Source organism: Pezoporus flaviventris, unplaced genomic scaffold, assembly GCF_033815535.1.
Source record: "Pezoporus flaviventris isolate CSIRO_AGI_PZ_B2104156 unplaced genomic scaffold, CSIRO_AGI_Pfla_v1 ptg000096l, whole genome shotgun sequence".
NCBI classification, from domain to species: domain Eukaryota; kingdom Metazoa; phylum Chordata; class Aves; order Psittaciformes; family Psittacidae; genus Pezoporus; species Pezoporus flaviventris.
In genome coordinates, this window is record NW_026892644.1 from 746081 (window position 1) to 762868 (window position 16788).

The following is a 16788-nucleotide window of genomic DNA, read 5'->3' on the forward strand; positions in this document are numbered from 1 at the left end:
TAAACCTTGCTTTTAGTGCTCATCATGTTAAAGAAAGCATGTAACAGGCTTGCATGAAGCAAATTCTAATACTTTACACAAAATGTTTCTCTCCATCTACCTATAGATTACTTAATGCCTGAGCATTCAGGAAGTTGCAACAATTACCGAGCTTCAACTTGGGACAATACAAAATATTATCAAGTGGCCAAAGCACTTACACACACCATCACATGAAGCAGGATGGAAGACCAATGGACAACTATGTAACACCACATCAAGGATGCCCAAGGAGGGCAGGGAGCTTCAGTTCCCTAAGAAGCTTACGAAGTTCTCTCTCCTGACAACCTAACAAAAATACTTGCAAACAAAGTTGGAAAACTAAGCTGGATTTTCATCATGAATGCTTGTTCAAATATTCCTATCAGAATACAAGCCTGGTTCTAATTCCCTGAGAAAGTAAACAGGAAACACGACTTGTGGGGTATCATGCTGCCCTTTAAAAATCTCTTTTGCCACTTCTTGAAGCCACAATTATCACGTGTTTCCAGAAAGTATACGGAACAAGTACCAGGTCTAACAATGACATTTCAAATCCCAGCTTCAATGGAAGTCTGAAAAAGTCAATTGGAAGTAAAATGGTGGTTGCAAAATGAAGTCATTCTGCAGGTCATTTTTCAGGCAAAAACCATCAGGCCTGGCAGTGCAGATGATAGGCCTCTGGCAAGAGGGGAGGAGACGGGGAAGCCAGCAGGAGGAGATACGTTTAGGAAGACACGCACCAGTATATCCCCTGACTGCAGACTGGTCTACATACATCCTAACCAAAGTTGCTCTTCCTTTGGTTTCACCAGGGCTGTGATCCTGATCTAATTCTGTGTTTGCTATCTCAGGTCTGGGAAACAGTATGGATGAGCCGCTCCATTGATCCACCTGGGCTAATCACCCCATACTACGTGTTTTTAAGCCTAGAAATATGCACAGATCTGACTCTAGCTATAGTCACTGAGTATGTGTATCCCATGCAGTCAACTACAAATGTTTTGAAGCTCCATCTTCCCAGCATTTTATTTCAGAAGCACCTTGGGGAAGAACGAAAAAATTCACCCTGGCTCTGTGTCCAAGTAATCTAATTAATTCTGCTTACGCAGGATTCTCTAGCAGTTTTAATTAGGGCACTATTTGTCTACTGCACCAGCCTGTAATGTGTTGGTGATGTACTGAAGGAGGCTTTTCACCACAGACTGGTTCCTCTTCACTGCTTGAGGGTGTTAGGCATGCTTATCTCATAGAAGTACACACAAAGATACACACAGAATGCAGTATTTTATACCTAATAAAAATACCTACATAATGTCATACATTATACACATGACACGCAAATAATGAAAAAGAAACTCTTCTAAATGCAGGGACACAGTACTTTTAGTGTTTCATCAAATCTGCAACTAATCATCTGGCAGACAGACATGAGCTGATGCTTGAAAACAGAAACTAGAAAAATCAATGCTCAAGTGCAAACTCAAGACATTCACCTCCTCGCAAGTGCTTCTCAGCTTTCTGACAGTTGCTGAAAGTATGTTTTCTTACAGTGGCCTCAAAACCCATCTCATTAGCACAAACACTTCCTGGGGGACCTTGTAAGTGCATTTCCCTTCAGCCAGTAACGTGTTAACTTATTAATTAGAACTGCTGCTGCAGGGTAAAGGAAAAGAAAATTAATTCAAGAGCTGCCTTAGCAGGCCAACCTATCTCGGGTACTCTACTCACAGGAGAGCTGTCTGCAATTCAGTTTTGTTTAATTAGTCCCACAAAAAGCAACTGTTCACTCTGATAAGAGCAGAGCGAGAGCTGTAAAAAACCAAAACCATCTCTTCTGTGCATCAATTTGGTTTTTTAATTATTACATTGTGACATGAAAAAACTGTTCGTTCCTTTCTCTTGCTGGCAAACCAAGGGCATTAGTCATCAACTTCTTGCTCTTCCTCTTTATTCTAACGAGCCCATCACTGGAGTAGCTAGGGCTAATAAGTCCCAAGGCTAGCAGGTAAGGAATGATCCATCATCCCTGTAAAATCTGCTGTAGAAGTTCTCTCATGAATTTACAACTCTAGCACATATTTACTGAGTGCTACTGCCAGTGTTGTCATGCTGCTTACTAGTTTTGATGCAGAGGCTCATCAAGTCCAAAGGGAGCTTATCTAGGTCCTGTCCAAAGAGGTGACAAAGAAATAAATAATAATAGTAATAATAATAATAACAAAAAACCCAAAGCTTCATTTCTCCCCCTGCATATTCCTCCCACCTGCCTACTGTACTCTTCCACTCTCCAGACCCCTTCAAGCGAGAAGCAAAGCATCCATGCATATCAATGTCCTTCTCTGACATATAAATCTTTAAATTTTAATTCTTGTGTAGTGCCAGGTGTAGAGATGTGATAGTGAGGCTGCAGGAATAAAAAGACAAAAAACTTATGCATTGCTCACAGATTTAGAAATATGCCAAGAATATTTCCCTTTCACTCCTTCCAAATTTAAGAACACTGAGGTCTGAACCTCAAAACTTTTAATACCGGCAGTGACACTAATTAAAATATTTCCCTATTTGCACCGTATTCTCTCTCACCATCCAAGTCACAAAAACATTTTCTTTGAACTCCCTGAAATTCTTTTTGATATAAAGATGTTAGTTCCTGTTAACTATTTTTCACTTCCCCCAAAGCAATTAAAACGCATGTCATCCTGCTTTACACGAAGCTTTTACAGTCATTTATCCGCTACAGACTCTTTCCTACCTTATGTTATGCAACACTAAACAACTTGACAAATCAAATCTTTACTTACCTGCTTCCTCTGCTAAAAGGTACCAAAATCATTTAGTTCTAGAACATAGTATATTTATGAAGCTGTATGTCTTTATGTAACTCCATTTCTTTTTAATTTCTTCAATAGCTCCAGTTCCAGAAGCATAAATATTTTCCAGTACATGTTGACAGTTGGTAAAGCACCAGAAAAACTAGTAACATGTCACAACAATATCTGTTTTAGTCAAGAGATATTTAGATAGCAACAACAACAGCATAAATATAAAACAGCATTAGAAGAATGACCTAAATATCAAGAACAATTCACTAAAATTAGCAGTTTCTAAATAAGCCAAAAAGTCCTTTTTAAGTTAGATTATGCACGCAATGACAATGATCTTGCCTCTCCCCCTTTCTTAACTCTTTAGGGAAAATTACTCTTGAAAAGGGATTTTAAAAGGTGGTGGTGGTGGAAAAAAGTTGGCCTAACCACAGAGTGTCATCTTCCACACGGAAACAAAGCTATCTGATCATACTGGGTCTGTGTGTTCAGCACCCATCTCCTCCAACTCCATACCCAATGCATATTGCACTTCTTGGCCAACCATCCAGGAAAGCAAGGATCACAAAAAGATTATTTTTACTTTTCACAAGTTTTCCTTAACAAATGGATGGATGTGATGACATGAATGACCCTAAACTTGGTGTATTTGACCCACCTGACAAGAGGAGCAGCTGAAATAAGCTGCCCAGGAACAATTTCTTGAGTTGCCAGACCCAGAAGGGAATGTGCAGGGGGCACAGGCAGGGTAACACTGGGTGAAGGAATATGAGAAGCTGTGGATGCATTTGAGGTATGCCAAGGAGGAGGGAGGTTAAAAAACAGGGTGAGGGTTTGTGTGCATCGGGCATAGGAATATACAGGAAAGCCAGATGGACTGCTGCTGAGGAGGAGAAGTAAGCAGAAAGACTTCTAACCCCAGATGTTATTAGCTTTACCATTACAGAAAAATACAGTGATTTTCAGGGATTTTTTGGAATGGGGATAACTAGGAGAAAAGACTGAAGGCTATGGAGGCTTGGGTTTGTTGGGGGTTTTTTCCACTTAAAAGGAAGATAAGGGGTTTTGGGTTTTTTTTTCTGCAGAATTAGAAACTGCCTTTGCTTATTTTTACTCTTAGAAAATCTGTTATTGAAAAAGATTATTAAAATGATCAAGAGAATACAGAATTACAGCTGTAAAGTATCACATTGAGAAAGGTGAATTCACTGAATAACTGAAAGGCAGTATTTAACAAAAAAAAGAATGCCATTAGATGGCCCCAGATCTTTTTCTTAAGACAGGCAGAGGCTAAGAGGTCACAGCAGAGAAAAAAAATTACATAAAACCCCACTGTAGAACAGCTTAACTTCTGCAATTATTTCTTTTTTTTTTTTTCCTCTCCCAGTGATGCAATTGCAAAGAATAAAAAAAAAAAACAAAAATGCCTGGATACAGATGTTGACTATTTTCTGAATCTTCAGAACTTTCTCACACGCCTAGGGAAAAACAGGTGCTGTTAGAAGTGGTGTGTGCTTCTGAGTGCTTAAGGGAAGTCATATGTGCTTTCCCATCTAAACACAATTTCTCCCCTCAAATGGTCACATATTAGGACACTGCCATAAATATTTCTGATACATTTTAGTATCAGTTTAAAAAATAAACCCAACAACTTTAAAGTATTAGACTAACTGCTTTGTTTTTAATGACAGTGTAAGAAAAAATTAGTAGATCTGAAAAATAAAATAGAAAAAAATAAAAATTCCAGATTGTGTACATAGGTCTTTATTACAGGTTTCACCAATTCCAGAGAACTTATTCTAGAATAAGGTACCTGCTAGGACCCAGGTGACTTGACTTCCGTGTCACAAGACAGCTGTTAGATGCAGCTTTACGTAGCCAGAAAAGTTTGATCAGCTTCTCACACCAAGAAATATCAGCACCTTCACAGCCTCATCTTTAGAACAAATCATTTGCATGTTAACCAAAGGCAGACCAGCAGCTAAACACCATTAAAATAAAAACAAAATACAAACTCAAGCATATTTACACTACTGTGCAACAGACCACCACTAAGGGAAAAACCACTAAGAAGTCTGTAGAAAAAGAAGACTGAAAATGCAGTGGTGCCAGCAGGAAACACCAAAGTAGCTCCGGAGCCAGAAAGACTGGAGACATTAGATAAGACAGGCAGGTTGTGCTCCATGGGAAAAGCAGGAAAACATAGATTTGGGTGGTGGGGGTGTCAATTTTTAGTCACTAGACACTTTTCAAGCTATTAACATCAGAAAAAAACCCCAACCCATCTCTACATTCTGCATCATTTTACAGAGGTGCTACTGCACCATTTAACGCAGCACCCAACATGCGCTCTCTTCCTAGAAGAGCATCAGCCAGACTCCAGTAGTTTGCTGTCATACTAAGGTGGGCCTTTCCCTCTCATATAAGTAGTAGAGCACGAAAAGGGTTGACTCAATAATAAAACAAGCTACCAAATTATCCTGTTGGACAAAGCCACTGTAGTACATTTTAGGTTTGATGATATCAGTAGTCATTTTTAAAGAAAGCATCACTTCAAAATATTCCTCTCTTTTTTTGGTACTATTAAGTTTTCTTTCTTATGAAAGAAACAGCAAATGAAGGATTAGTTCAAAATAGATATCCATATCTCCGTGCTTTGAATTAACAAAGCTACTTTTAGTATTTATATCCAAAGACACAAATTTAAAACTGCATTCAACTTCTGTTACTTTCTATGATCAAACACTATTACAAAAATACTGCATGAACTTTTGGTCTTTTAACAAGCAGAATTTAAGAGAAAATTACATAACCTTTCAAACCAGTGTTACAAGAAAGTGCAGCATTCAAAATAAATACCATGATAAGACAGAGGACAGTTGTATGCATGCTGCCTATGTTCCAACTCATGAGTCTACAGAAAACACCCATCTTATCAAAATGATTGATTTTTAATTCCAAATTGACATTTGTGGTGAAAGAAGGGACAGGGCCCCAAAAGATCAGAATGAAGAACATAAGAAAAGGTACTTCATGCCCAGACAAACCTCCTGAAACATCACAAAAATTTGCAAAGAGATACCTCAAATAATTGTATATATACCTTGGGCACAAGCTAACTGTGATTCATTTGTGTGTGCAAACAGTACTTGTCAAAGCTCTCTCATTCAATGAAGAGGGTCATCATCCAAATTAGGGATAAATGCATACATACAAAGTGCCAGTTATTCCCTTAATCAAGAAGTAGCCATGATTGGATCAAAAATAATTACATCATCACTAAAAAACTGTTAAATAGTCATTTTAGCATAGCTCACTGTAAAGACTGTTTTTCACTAATTTCCCAACCTTAGGATTAATGAAATTGAAATACTATTATATGACAATCCATTTTTTTCCAGATTGTTTTCTACATTTATGAATACCACAACAACAAAATACCTATTGAAAAGGGACAATTCTGCTATATAATCTTACACAATTAAGAACAGGATTCTAGGATTTTTTTTTTAATGGGACTAATCCTGAGAAAAGACTTTGTGAGTCACAGGATACCCCAAAGAGGAGCACACATTCAGCTTCACAGTGTTTGAAAGGGGAGGATGGCGAAGGGTAAAAGTTTCTGATAGCACTAGTCTGCTTAAAATTTTGCAAGCACTAACATGACAATTGCCTGCAACACAACTTCACCTTCTAAGAAAAGCACCACTTTACGTACATTAAACAAAAACTTCTTACCTATGACTTCCATCCAGATTTGATCTGTGGATGAAATTTAGTTTAGCATCTGCCCAATAAAGTTTCTGTTCTTCATAATCCAGCGTCAGTCCATTTGGCCAATATATGTCTGTGTTAACTATAATGGAGCGACTTGAACCATCCATCCCAGCACGCTCTATCTTTGGCACTTCTCCCCAGTCTGTCCAATACATGAACCTATAATAATTTTAAAAAGAGAAAAGACAAAAAAAGACAGCAATCATATATAAGCCTACAACTAGAACACTGACTATAGCTTTCAGTAAAGGCAAAGGAGCTCTCTGTTCTGCAGTTCGTGGAGCTATGTTCTACGGAGTAAGGTATACATGTATAAGTGGCCTGTGAAACACAACAGAACGAAGTTACTTTAAAAAAAGCTGCAGAAAACCAGCTTAGGGCAAACCCACAGTGCTATGTCATGTTACACTTCTATATGTGTCTTTCTTTCCTTGGGTCAAGTGAGGATGTTGGGGATATCCAAATGATATTGACAATAATCGCAGAATTCAACATTAAACAGTGAAGATAGATATTACAGACTACCACAGAGGTACAACAGCCTCTTTAACGTGGGTCAGGCCACTGGGGGAAACCAACAAGCTGTGTGGACTTATAGCAGTGTCCTGGGTTCAGCAGTAGCAGTCATTTTTCTCCTTCTTGGTAGCTGGTGCAGTGTAGTGTTTTGACTTTCGGCCTGGTAACAGAGCTGATAACAATGATGTTTTGGTTTGGCCAAGGACTTTGTGAGCCTCATGCTCTGCCAGGGAGGAGGGGAAGCCAGGAGGAAGCAGGGACAGGACGCCTGACCCAAGCTAGCCAAAGAGGTATTCCATACCACAGCACGTCATGCCCAGGATGTAACTAGGAGTTAGCCAGAAGGGCTGGCAGACTGCGGGGTTGGAGGAGGTATCGGTCGGTGCTTGGTCGGGCTGGGGGGGGCGAGTTATCGGTTGGCTGGCGCTGAGGTGTTGTATTCTCTTCCCTTGTTATTTCCTTTACCATTATTATTATTGGTAGTAGCAGTAGTGATTTGTGTTATACCTTAAGTTACTAAACTGTTCTTATCTCAACCCATGGGAGTTGCATTCTTTTTGATTCTCCTCTCCATCCCTCCGGGAGTAGGGGGAGGGAAAGAAGGGGGGGAGTGAGTGAATGAGTTACCTGACTGGGTTTAAACCACAACAAGCAGACAGAGCAGTTACATGCAAGGTAGTAAAGTGGATTTTATGGAAGACCAATTCATGTCCTTTTTTTTCCCCCAAGAGAAATTTAGAGACAGGCAGCTATATCAACATGTTTAGAAGCACAGTTTGCACTCAGTAAGCAGGCAAAACACTCTGCAATGCCTTTTAAGACTGAGGAAGCAAGTTTTAAATAATGTTAGCATATTCATTTGCCTTAAACAACATGGTCTAGTGTGAGGTGTCCCTGCCCATGGCAGGGGGCTTGGAACTAAATTATCTTAAGGTCTTTTCCAACCCAAACCATTCTGTGATTCTATGATACCGGCACATGTTTAAACACTACTGAGCAAGTGCTGGGGGGAAGAAAGTTAGCTAGTTTCATTTAAGACTGAGGCAAAGAAAGGGAAACCACTTTATTATGGCTGGAGACTAGTAGGGAGCAAGAATATTTGTCTTTCTTCAGCAGGTGGTAGAAAATGGATTTACTTTTGTGGGTTGTTAACAGAATGCATAACTAAACAGAAGTAACAGATAAACAGATCAGACAAAGTGTATCCATGGTGCTTGCTCTGTTTTGTTGCTGCAGCTGGGACAGACAAGAAGACTACTGTTCTAAATTGCTTCTCATAACCTTGTGACATCTGCCAGCATACCTGCTTGTCTCGTTGCTCCCTAACCTAGCTCAGTCAAAACAATCCAGATTAGGAAAGATCTGAAGCCTTTAAACTAACCCAGATCCCCACACAATTACAAAATGTCACTATATGGTGCCCACATGTGAAGAGGCCTGGCCACCCATCCTTTAAAGAAAAACAAATGTGCAACACATTTAAGAAACATTTGCACATGAAGTTATTCTTGGCAAAGATTTTTTTTATTATTATTATTTTAAAAAGTCAGGAAATTCCATGTCATATTTCCCCCCTTAATTCATGTCTACAGCATGTTTGTTTTAACGCACAGCTCTATCTGCGGACAGAAATGCAGCTGATTAACACAAATATTGCCCTATTCAATCCCAAGTGAGTCATTCTCCACAGAAGAATGTGCCTGCCTTAAACAGAGAGCACAAGTATCTGAAGAAAACATTTGGGATTTCTGTAGACATAAACAACTGCTACAGAGAAACTTGGTTTCCATCAGGAAGATAAAAAAAGCCAAGGAATTTGCAGATGAGTAGCACAGCAGCAAGTCACCTGGTCAAGCTATGCAGTAAGAAAATGGAAAAGTTAAAAAAGTCAGGCAGCATTCCACCAGCAAACATGTGTGAGAGAAAAGAGAGAAAGATTGTTTGAGTTTTTTAAGAAGACCCTTCTTGCCCCAGCTGTCAGGTCCTACATTTTCAAATACTTCATCAAGGTTAATAGGTTCCAAGGCTCTGGCCACCCTCATAGACCGATTTTTCAGGCTGAAACAGCTCATTAGTTGCTGTACAGCCCCATCTTCTTCCCTGTCTCCCTCTCACCTCTTATGTACACTGCAATTACTCAAGCAAAAACAGGTAAGGGTAGCTTGGTAACAAAGAAAAGCCTTCCCAGACTTCACAAAAACATCCCCATTTCATTTGTCAGAGGAGCACACATGCACACAGAATGGGCTTTAAGATTCAGTAACATTTCCAATCAGCTCCAGTGACCTCTGCTCGGTTGCTCCAATAGTTTTTTTCCACTATCACCTGTTTGTTTTCCTTCACCTTGCTTGAAAGTCTTTATGGAGACAGGTTTTAATGTCTCCATTAAAAATCTTTGGAACCAGCCATGCTTCAGCCAATGGCATCAAGGGTTGCGCTTCACTTAGGAGGATGGGCTTTTCATTGCTGCAAAAAAGTAATGCAGGTTATAACTTAAAGACCATTTCTTTTGGCAACGGTTGCTTTTAAGCAACTTCTTGCAGATCATCTTTGCTTCCAGTACAGGGCCTATACGGCTATGAGGGAAACTGGATTCCAGGAACAGATCTGAGCTAAAAATCCATCATCAGACCAAGTGGATTCCAGGACACAGCTCCATGAACACTACCACTTGCACACCGGGTGTAGGCTTCTACAGCTGCCTCAACCAGCATAATGTCAACAGGTACCTTCTAACTAAGTGCGCTTAGGCCTTTTCCCGCAACAGTTGAGCAAGTACAAGGCATAGGAGCAGGAGGAGATGGGAAGTTAACTGCAACTACTAAGAGGGAGACCTGTCTAACATCCGAGGGAGCTGAGGGGCCAGACAAACACCACTCCCACTACTGCAGAGGTCTTTCTATAGATTTTTCTGCAGAGAGCTCAGATCCCTCTTCCAGGAAGTACCAAACTGCTCACATATGTCTGCTGGTTCCTCCTTTCTGGAAGGCTTACAGATTCTTGTTTTATTATATAATGGTTGGTAACTCATCCATCCGGAGACCATACAGAAAGGAAGATGTTACAACATGCAGACATACTGCGCAGTGGTAAGTCAGCCATACAGTCAAGGTAAGGGTCATTCTCCCACCTCCCCATTCTCTTAAAACACATTTAATTATTTCTGTTAGAAACAGAAACAAAGGGCACCACCAAAGCCCACAGGACAGAGCAAAATATTAAGCAAAAAGTAATGCCTTGTGCTAAATTATATTCAGATGCCACCAGAAAATTACTGTTCCGTTTTTCCTCTGTTCTCATGTAGTTATACCTTGCTATAAAATTTAAATCCAGGAATTAAGATTTTAACTTCAGCCCAGAAGAAAAAAAAATTAAAAAAAAAATAAAAAATTTTACATCACCTGTTGAATTTTAAGAGGGGAAAAAAAAATGTATGTAGCATGTTTACTGTACAGCAGTACAAGCACAGAACTGAGCTCCATGCTAGGCAATCCGAAATCTGTGAAATCCATCAGACAATACACAGACATGCTGGAGAATAGAAGCTTTGTGGAGACTTTATAGCAGCCTTCCAGTACCTGAAGGGGGCCTACAAAGATGCCAGAGAGTGACTCTTCATCAGGGACTGCAGCAGTAGGACAAGGGCTAATGGGTTCAAACTTAAACAGGGGAAGTTCAGGTTAGATATAAGGAGGAAGTTCTTTACTGTGAGGGTGGTGAGGCACTGGAATGGGTTGCCCAGGGAAGTTGCGAATGCTCCATCCCTGGCAGTGTTCAAGGCCAGGTTGGACAGAGCCTTGGGTGACATGGTCTAGTGTGATGTGTCCCTGCCCATGGCAGGGGGGTTGGAACTGGATGATCTCAAGGTCCTTTCCAACCCAAACCATTCTGTGATTCTATGCTGTAACTGACCTCAGCAACCCTGCCTGGGTCCAGAAACAGGAATGCCTTCTCATGCTTCTTAACTTTGGCTCTTACTCCTCTAGGTAGTCATAGCCAGGACAGGCTGGTGCTAGAGCTCTGGACCTGCCCAGCTGCCTGTTATTGGCTCCTGCCAAAGGTCATCCCCGCCAGGGTCAGCAATGGGGACCACAAGGCCAGACCTCACTGCTGTACTTTACATACCAGCTACTTCATCCAAGCAAATTTTTGCTTAAAACTAGTATGGACAAGCCGCACTGCAGCAGCACAAACATCAAACCTGCAAACCCCATAGGCCTAGGGATTTTTAAACTCACACAGAATCAAACAGACCTTTAAGATCATCAAGTCCAATCATTATACCAGCACTGCCAAGTCCATGACACACTTTCATACCTAGCAGGTGTACCTGAATTAGCAGGAAGACCTTTAATTTAGTATCAAATCAACCCATAGAGCCAAATCTCTCTTTAACCTAATAATAAATAATACCACAGCTGATAAAAACTTACTGTGTTAATCCAGTCTTCCTTTTTATTTTAAATATTTTATTTTAAATAAATTAAATTTATTTTAACCACTTTATTTTAAAGCACTCGTGTTTTAATCAAATAACCTTAATATTTTGAACTGTTTCATTCTTTTTCACCTGTTGTATTTTCTCCATGCTGTTAAATGCCACACGTGTCAGACTTTACTAGCAGACTCTGGAAGTGGTTGTGAGCCGTTTCAAAAATCTAACAGAAAAACAACAAAGTGTATTTCTATCTCTCCACGCTTGTAATTTTAACATTAGGGATTCATGTCAGGAAATGATACAGGCTTCTTTGCACTGTACAGCAGTAGCTTCACAGTTTTGATTTGCCCCATATCAAAGGTTTTGCCACAGCAAAATAAAAGAAAGAAACAGCATTTCTTGGTTCCATTCTATGTGATGAACAAATATAATAAATAAGAGCTTCTTTTCTAAAAAGCTCATAAAGTTTAGGCATGCTAACAGCAGAATATCCCACATACCTAGAAAAAAGCTTGCCGAGTACAAATGCCAAGATTAAATGCTATAATTTAGCAATGACTTCCGACAGTTATGCTCAGAGGGAGAGAAATTCATCGCCAGCACCCATCAGCTTTGCAACTTTCTGATCTGTGCCGGTCCCCAGCACTGATGCAGATTCTTTCAGCCCTGCTATCCCGCACGAAACCAGGCTCCTGCTAGGAGCGTCATTAAAGCACCAGCCCCCATCGAGATGCTTCACTCACTGAACAGAGATACCCCACGCGACACTTAGCTGATTTTAAGGCAGTTAATTGGGACACCTTACGGGGCAGGCAAACGTTTACCTTCCTTAATGTTATTCAGTGGGAAGAGCAGCTGCTTAATTGGGACAGCCAATTATTTGGTGAGGCCCTTCACAGTGAATGCTCCAACTTTGTAATTATGCTCGTTTCAGCCCCTAAGAACCACTGAGCTCTACAGGGACGCAAACAGCTGCCAACTTCAGAGCCTGCAAAGGTTTCAGAAGTGCAGCAACCCCTGTGGAGCTCATCAGCTCTGCAGTGGTCCTTGTGAAATGCAGCCTGCTCCAACTCCAGCACTAGCAGCACTGGCACTCATCTAACCAAGAAATACAAAGCTAAATGATAAGCACTGGAGTAGTTCAGGAAAACTATGCACAACAAATGTGTTTGGTGATCGAAAATAGCTCTTGAGGAGAAGAAACATTCATGGCTCTTCAGGAGTTTAAGAAAAGACATTCAAATCAAGAGACCCTTCACATATCCTTAACAGAAACTTCCTGAGGCAAGTTCAGAGTGAGATGAAAACCACAACCCAGGAGGACATAAGATTCGAATGACATAGAAAACTGATTTTCAAATAAGGGGACTAAAAGTACCATGGAAGGGTTTTAGTACAAAGCAACTGATTGCGACATTCAGGAAATATTTTCAGTCCTCCAAGAGAAGCAAAAATGCACATAGCAAATTAAATATGGAGATAATTCTTCATAAAAGTGAGGAAGAAATATCCCTTTAGGATGCAATCAAGATAAACATGATAAAAAAGATGCTTATAACTAGCTGAGAACAGTACTCTTTTACAATAGCTTATCTCTGCCAGTAAGCACAGACATTAGCTGAATGTCATTTTCAGAGCTGCTTGCTAAGTTCTTACATTAACATTCAGTGCATTCAATGCACATTTTTAGTGAGAATTAGCTTACCCTATGCAGCTTTTCAGCTGCCTTTACAAAATCACTCTTGGACATACTAATAGCTATATGGGGAACGGGTGTGAATGATGTAGTGAGCTATTAACATCCTAACACACTGAATCTACTTGCTTAAACTTCCTGGTTTTAGGAGCCCACAGATGGCAAACAAAGCTGCAGTTTCTCATTTCAACTAGGCACAGCTGGCTCAGAACCATTGTGACATACACTGGACAACAACAAAACAAGACTCCTTCCACTGAAAACCAAACATTTTCTGTTTTGCTCTCTTCAAAAGCATCAGTGTGCGTAGCAAATGACTGACAACCCAGATGTCTTTATAATGCTTGACAAGCAAGCAACAGTGGACCAAGCTGTACCTTCTTAATTCCCCCCAGGTCATCCCATCCTGCGTAACCCCATCCCCTGCATCCTGGTAAAACAGATGCTTGAACCTCAGCTATTCCATTTCACAGCCCACATTATTAGTGCCATTTTTACTAAGACCATCAAAACTAGATACAAGCGTCCAGTGACTCTCATACAATGACCTGTGACAGAGGCATCTCATTCTGCCACTGCTGCTAACAAAGCAGTAAACTTGTGCAGAAGCAAAGGTCTGTAACGATGAACAACTGCAGCCTCCATAGCTGATCTGTCAGGGATGCCAGAGGACTCGACTGATAAGAGGTAGAAATCACCGTGCAAAATTCCACATCTGTGTATGCCTACAATACACTAGAAAAGGTCTACTAGAACACAATTTATAAGGCACACAGGTACTTTTCCCAGTATACTCTATACTGGTTACCTCAAGAGGAAGAAGCTATCCTTGTGAAGGTACTTCTATGCAAATGACTACATTTACCGTAAGACATCAGGCAATGCACCTGTAACCAGTATGGCAATACAAGGAATTCCACTTGGGTTTACTCTCCTGTTCGAACCTTATCTAGCAGGAGAAAGAATATTACCACCAGACTTTCCATTTTCTTGGAATTCATTTCTAAAATAAGGGATAAATGAAAAAGACTCCTGTTTTGGAAAACAAAACCACTCTGTGTGATTAAATGATCAGAAGCTGATGCTTGCTTTCTAGCTCAGTACCAACACCACAGTATGAAACTAGATTTTGAAGGTGGTTTTCACAAGCTCTGAAAAGAATACCTTAGCAAAAACACTGAAAGTCATTCATAAGAAATCAACATGGAAGCACAAACTTCATGATATTCTCATTTCATAAACAGAAAGAAACCACTCAGTAGGCAAAAGCATTTCTCAGCCACCATGCTGTCTGTTTTCAGGTATTCTAGCCTAAAGAATATGCTGGGCAATCTGACAAGAAAAATGCAGCTGAGAGACTGCTTCTCATTTTCACCCAGACATTGCTGAGTCCATGGGAAGTAAGGTTTGAATTAACTGTCAAACATGTGCTGATGCACTGCAGTCACATGCATATGGTTGTCCTTTCAGTCACAGATCCCAAGGAAAAAGAGAAAGCGGCTCATTAAAAAAACAAGAAGTGGCTATTTTTGCTGAATGCTCACTAAGGCAGAATTTCAATTGTTTGAGCAGGTGGAAAGGTCTCTTGCTCCCTGAACTTTGAAATTAACCTTTCCTATCTCCAGACACAAAAGGTCTAACAACATTCCTTTCACAGTTACGAAAAAGAAGCCATTTTCTGGTTTCTCCTAGAGCAAATAGGAAATAAAGCTTGTCAGTTTAGCAGCACTTAAGAAATCAGTATTTGAAGCAACAATTTTCCTAGTTTAAGCCAAAAAAATATAGAAAGAAACAATTTCACCTCTCTGTTATGTATTTACCACATCCCTAGACCTTAGTTGACTGCAAGATGGAGGCAAGATACAGATGTGCTTTGGAAGGCCTCAGACAGCCCTTTGCACAAGAATCATTCCAGATGTAATACACCAGACCTGTGAAGTTCAGACAGACTTCTAGCAGCAGCTAAGCCAACAGAAAGCTAAAGCGCCAATTAACCTATGGAGGAGATGGACAAATTAACAGCAGGAAAATTCCTTCCTTCCAACCCACCTTGGCTCTTCAACTATAACAAGAAATTAGCAGAGGAAAGTAAACCAGCTGGCAGTTTTGACAGACTTTCAATAAACACACAAACAAGAAACACAAACCAAACCAACTACTGTGCCACAGCCTCTCAAGAAGCTGGGAAAGAAGCTGAGCCAAGACTGAGCACTGCCCCTGGGTAGCTCTTCAGGGCTGAGGAGCATCAGAGAGTTCTGCCCAGGCAGTGCCTTAAGCTGTACTTGCTCAGTATCACCCTGAGGAGCCCGTGTACACAGAGCCACCCATTTCAAACAGCTCTTTGAGATCCTACTAAAAGGTGCAGATCTACACACCTGTGAACCAAACAAAATGCTGAAAGCAAGTATAAAAGAATATTTAGCTACATTAAAACTACAGGCGGAAGCAAGCAGTGAGAAAACAGTAGGATCACTGTTCACCATCTTTCCCAGATAAAACATCTTTGTACAATGGAAAATAATCTGTTTCTTTACAGGGGCTTACAATAAAAACACAAACATTTGCACTGTAAATATTTAGTTTTTAAATGGAAAATTGGAATTCAGGAATCTTTTCAATTCAAACCATAACCAAATTTGCTTATCTTTCAATAAAAACCTGGGAGAACTCCTAACTCCTTATACATCCCAAATAAAGGAAGTGAAGAAAGGTTTTTCCCTATGCTTGTATCTTAAATTGAAACCATACGAACACACCTGCTTCTCCATGGCAAGAGAGCACAGTGACACATCCCAATCTCTTTGGCATTCTAGGCCGTTTCTTACAAGCACAAATCCAGGCATCCTACCTGTACACGGCTGTGCAAGACTTTGACTTACGAACCGCACGCAGGGTACTACACAGAACTTATTATACTTACATAAAACAGAACATGCTGGTGTAACTATCCTAACGTAGATGCATCTTACAAGAGTAAGAGTTTCTACCCAAGACCTGTTCTCTGTTTCACTGGATTAAGTTGGAGCTCAATCAGTCCCTTGAAGCAGCTCACCATACCACCAAATGGGTACCCATACTAAAACATGAGAAGACAGGATGGGCAGACAGGATCAGGAGAAGAGATTAGCTGAAATTAGCAAACCCTCCCCCCCAAAAAAAAACCAAAAATACAAAGTATCAGGGAGATGTCCTGTCTCCCCATTAACTGAAATCAGGGAACAGCATGTTCAGAATCAGGAGATCCTTCAGCAATTTTTCCTTCATGATATTTTCCTATCTTTCCAAATCTTTCATCAGTAAAATATCCCCTTATTACTCAGCCTCTGCCCCACTACACTACTACCAACTGGACCATTTTTGTGTTCCTGACCACAGCTGCTCCAAGAAACCCTAATAAACTTTAATGCTCTACCAAATCAAGCTGGCTCCTACCCTTCATATCACATTTTCAGCACTCTGCTAATTCCTTTCTTCACTGTTTTCCATCCTATTGGTTGGTATATAACTCAGGCTTACTC

At 40.3% G+C, this 16788-nt stretch overlaps 1 protein-coding gene across 2 annotated transcripts in view; it reads right to left on the reverse strand.

Moving 5' to 3' along the window:
- The window catches only part of LRP6 (LDL receptor related protein 6), a 127764-nt gene that overhangs the window by 68393 nt on the left and 42583 nt on the right, over nt 1-16788 (reverse strand). For both annotated transcript variants that reach the window (XM_061476347.1, XM_061476346.1), the window contains exon 3: nt 6582-6779. In XM_061476347.1, coding sequence (XP_061332331.1) covers nt 6582-6779 — 198 coding nt within the window. The remainder of the gene's footprint in view (nt 1-6581; nt 6780-16788) is intronic.